At 22.2% G+C, this 3,062-nt stretch overlaps 1 protein-coding gene across 1 annotated transcript; it reads left to right on the top strand.

The window, feature by feature from the left end:
• The first annotated feature begins 576 nt into the window (after positions 1 to 576).
• LOC124915839 (agamous-like MADS-box protein AGL62) lies at positions 577 to 1,059 on the top strand. The gene has a single exon (XM_047456587.1). It carries the CDS (start codon positions 577 to 579, stop codon positions 1,057 to 1,059), a length of 483 nt encoding a protein of 160 aa, XP_047312543.1.
• The last annotated feature ends 2,003 nt before the right edge of the window (positions 1,060 to 3,062 follow it).

Genomic DNA, 3,062 nt, shown 5'->3' with positions numbered 1-3,062 from the left:
GTTCATCGACTCCCCTAGGAGTATCTTGATGCTATCGAACTTTTGAGTGATTTCATAATCATTTCTCATATATTAATAATTGATTAGGAATACATGATGTTGATCTCCATAATCAATTCAAGAGCCAATATATATAAAATAATTATCTCATCTAATTTTGTAAAAAAATAAATAAAACAAAAATAATTGTCTATATTATTATCAAAATTTAACAACTAATTAAAATAAAGTATGTAAACAATATTTTTAAATAAAAATATAATTATTTAATTATTTAAAATTTTCTATTTATATATAATCAAATTAGGACATTGAAATATTTTTATTTTGTAATATATAATAAAAAAATTAATTCATCAATTTAGAAAGATATCTAGATATCAATTAATTAGATTTCTTTCTTTTTATGAATATTCATAATGTTCCTATGCGAGTTTTGTTTACTTAAATCTATAAATAGACTCCTCTAATCTAAGAAAAATTAAACATTTTATCTATTCATTACATATTATATCTCCCGTGTTTTATCTTTATCTAATCATGGTCAAAACAAACAAAGGGCGTCAAAGAATCACCATGGCCAAAATGAAGAACGAGAGTAATCTTAAGGTGACATTCTGCAAAAGGAAAAGTGGGCTTTTCAAGAAATTCAGTGAGCTTATCACACTATGTGGGGCTGAAGTTTTACTTCTAGTATTTTCACCAACAAACAGAGTGTTCTCCTACTGTCATCCCAGTGTAGAAGAAATAGTTGGGCGATTATTTGGTTCATCCTCTCCGACGGGGCTTTCCTGTGAAACTCAACAAATGATTGAATCTTATCGGTCATCAAACATTAGGGAACTAAATTCTAATGTGATGCAGGTTGAGGAATTGATGGAGGTTGAGGAGCAGCATGCGAAGCAGATAAATCACGACAAGAAAGTTGGGCAGGATCAAAGATGGTGGAAGAGATCGAATAAAGAGATGAATTATCAACAACTTGAACATCTCAAGATGTCTCTATTGAATTTAAATGCCATTGTGACGCAAAAGATGTTGGAGTTTTCTAACCCGTAAACTCAAACTTGTTTACGGGAAATAATTATTATTGTGATAAGTTATTGATAAATTTATCTTGTTGTTTTAATTTTTTATAATTTTAATTGTTATTGTTTTGATTGATGTTTGTGTTATGAATTTTATTTTAATTTATTTATGTGTTTGTAACCATATTTTTTGTATTTTAATATTTTTTTTTTGTTTTTATACTATTATCGATTAAGTTTTATGTGATTCGATAAGAAAAAAATATTGAGAAAAAAAAAATAAAACGATAATGTCACATTTTTATCGTAAAATAAATAATTGAATATCTCAATCTTCATTATAGTTAAAGATCTCATCTTTTTTTGATCTCCAACCATAGAATACACTTTAATGCTAAATTCAAAATTATATAAAGTATATTATAATATATAAAAATATCTTAATTTAAAATATAATTTTATATTTTAATAAATAAAAATCTTATTTTAATTTCCTATCTTTATTATCATAAATTTTGAATTAAAATCTGTTACAAATTAACAATTAATTAATTTTCATGATAATTGATTAGATAGTTATTACTGTAGTTAATAGAGAATTACATGTTTATGTGTGAAATGAGTAGACCTGATGATCTCATTGATGATATCGTTGGAAATGAGATTCTCATGTGTTGCTGGTTAGATTCCCTTTCCTTTGAATACTAGGAAGAAAGGGCTACCAAGAAGCAATAGAGATGGCTTGATTATAAAGATGATAGTTTTCTTTCCTTCATTAATTTTGAAAAATAATTTTCTGTTTTTTCTCTTAATTACATTTTATAAAGTAATTATTCAACCACACATATTTTATTCTCCCTCATTTGGTCTCAATATCTTTATAAATATTTAAGAAGATAATATACAAAATATTGTAAATCATTTTTTAGTTAACTTTTGATTATATATTATATTATTTCATATATAAATAATATATATTCTTTTAAATCTTAACACCATAATTAAACTATTTAATTATATTATTTAATTCATAAATAAATAATATTATTTTAAAACATTAATTCAATAATTAAATCTTTTTAATTATGTATATATTATTTAATTTTTAAATCAATATTATATTAATTAATATTTATATCTATTAATAATTAATAATTAATGATTAACAATCATTTTTTTTATATAATTTATAAACTCTTAGTTTGTGTCCTCGTAGGACTCAATTATAATTGTTATAAGTTTTACCATATTAATCCTAATAAAAAATTTGATACTTCTCTAGCGTGGAAATTCAATCAAGACGACACACGCAAATGTTTGGTTGTATGAGGATCATAAATGAGATTCATTTTTGCTTTGTAAGATTAAATCAACTTCTAGATATTTCACCTAGATATTTCTTGATGAGGTGAAATATCTACTTTATGATGTTGTTTTTGAGAATATACTCTATTAAGTTTTTAGATTTGATTTTGATTAAGATTTGTGAAGTTTATTGTGAATTCATTTTTATTTTTTCTTATTTTAGGTTTAAACTTTTAATAATTAAATATCACCTTCTTACTAAGAAAGTTTTTAAAATATTATTGGATTTCTCAAATGATATTATTTGAGTTAATGAAGATTAAATCTAAGTATATGTCTATTATTTTGAATGTCATCTCTAGTTATGATAAATTATAAAACTTTTACTATTGTTTTTTATTTATTTAGTAAGCTTGTTTCATTATAATCCAAGCTTGCATATAAAAAAAGATGTCAAAGATTTTATGAGACATTTTATGTTTTTATAGTATTTAATTAAAGATTTCAAACTATCTTATTTGGTATGGATTATAAAAAACACTTTTTTTTAATTAAATTAGCATAGTAGAATATTTTTTATATAAATATAAAAATAAATAAATACAATTTATATTTAATTCACTTTTACATTTTTTTAATTAAATACAACTAAAATAATTGAATTAATTATAATAAAATAAACAATATTATTGAATAATATTAAGTTCACAGTTTAAAAAAATATAATTA

The sequence above is a fragment of the Impatiens glandulifera genome, chromosome 9, assembly GCF_907164915.1.
Source record: "Impatiens glandulifera chromosome 9, dImpGla2.1, whole genome shotgun sequence".
Taxonomy (NCBI): domain Eukaryota; kingdom Viridiplantae; phylum Streptophyta; class Magnoliopsida; order Ericales; family Balsaminaceae; genus Impatiens; species Impatiens glandulifera.
The sequence above is the reverse complement of the archived record's forward strand: the minus strand, read 5'-3'. Positions and strand labels throughout refer to the sequence as shown.

Bases quoted from the DNA above. Each gene is read 5' to 3' on its own strand.
- LOC124915839 (XM_047456587.1), top strand. From the start codon at position 577: ATGGCCAAAATGAAGAACGAGAGTAATCTTAAGGTGACATTCTGCAAA.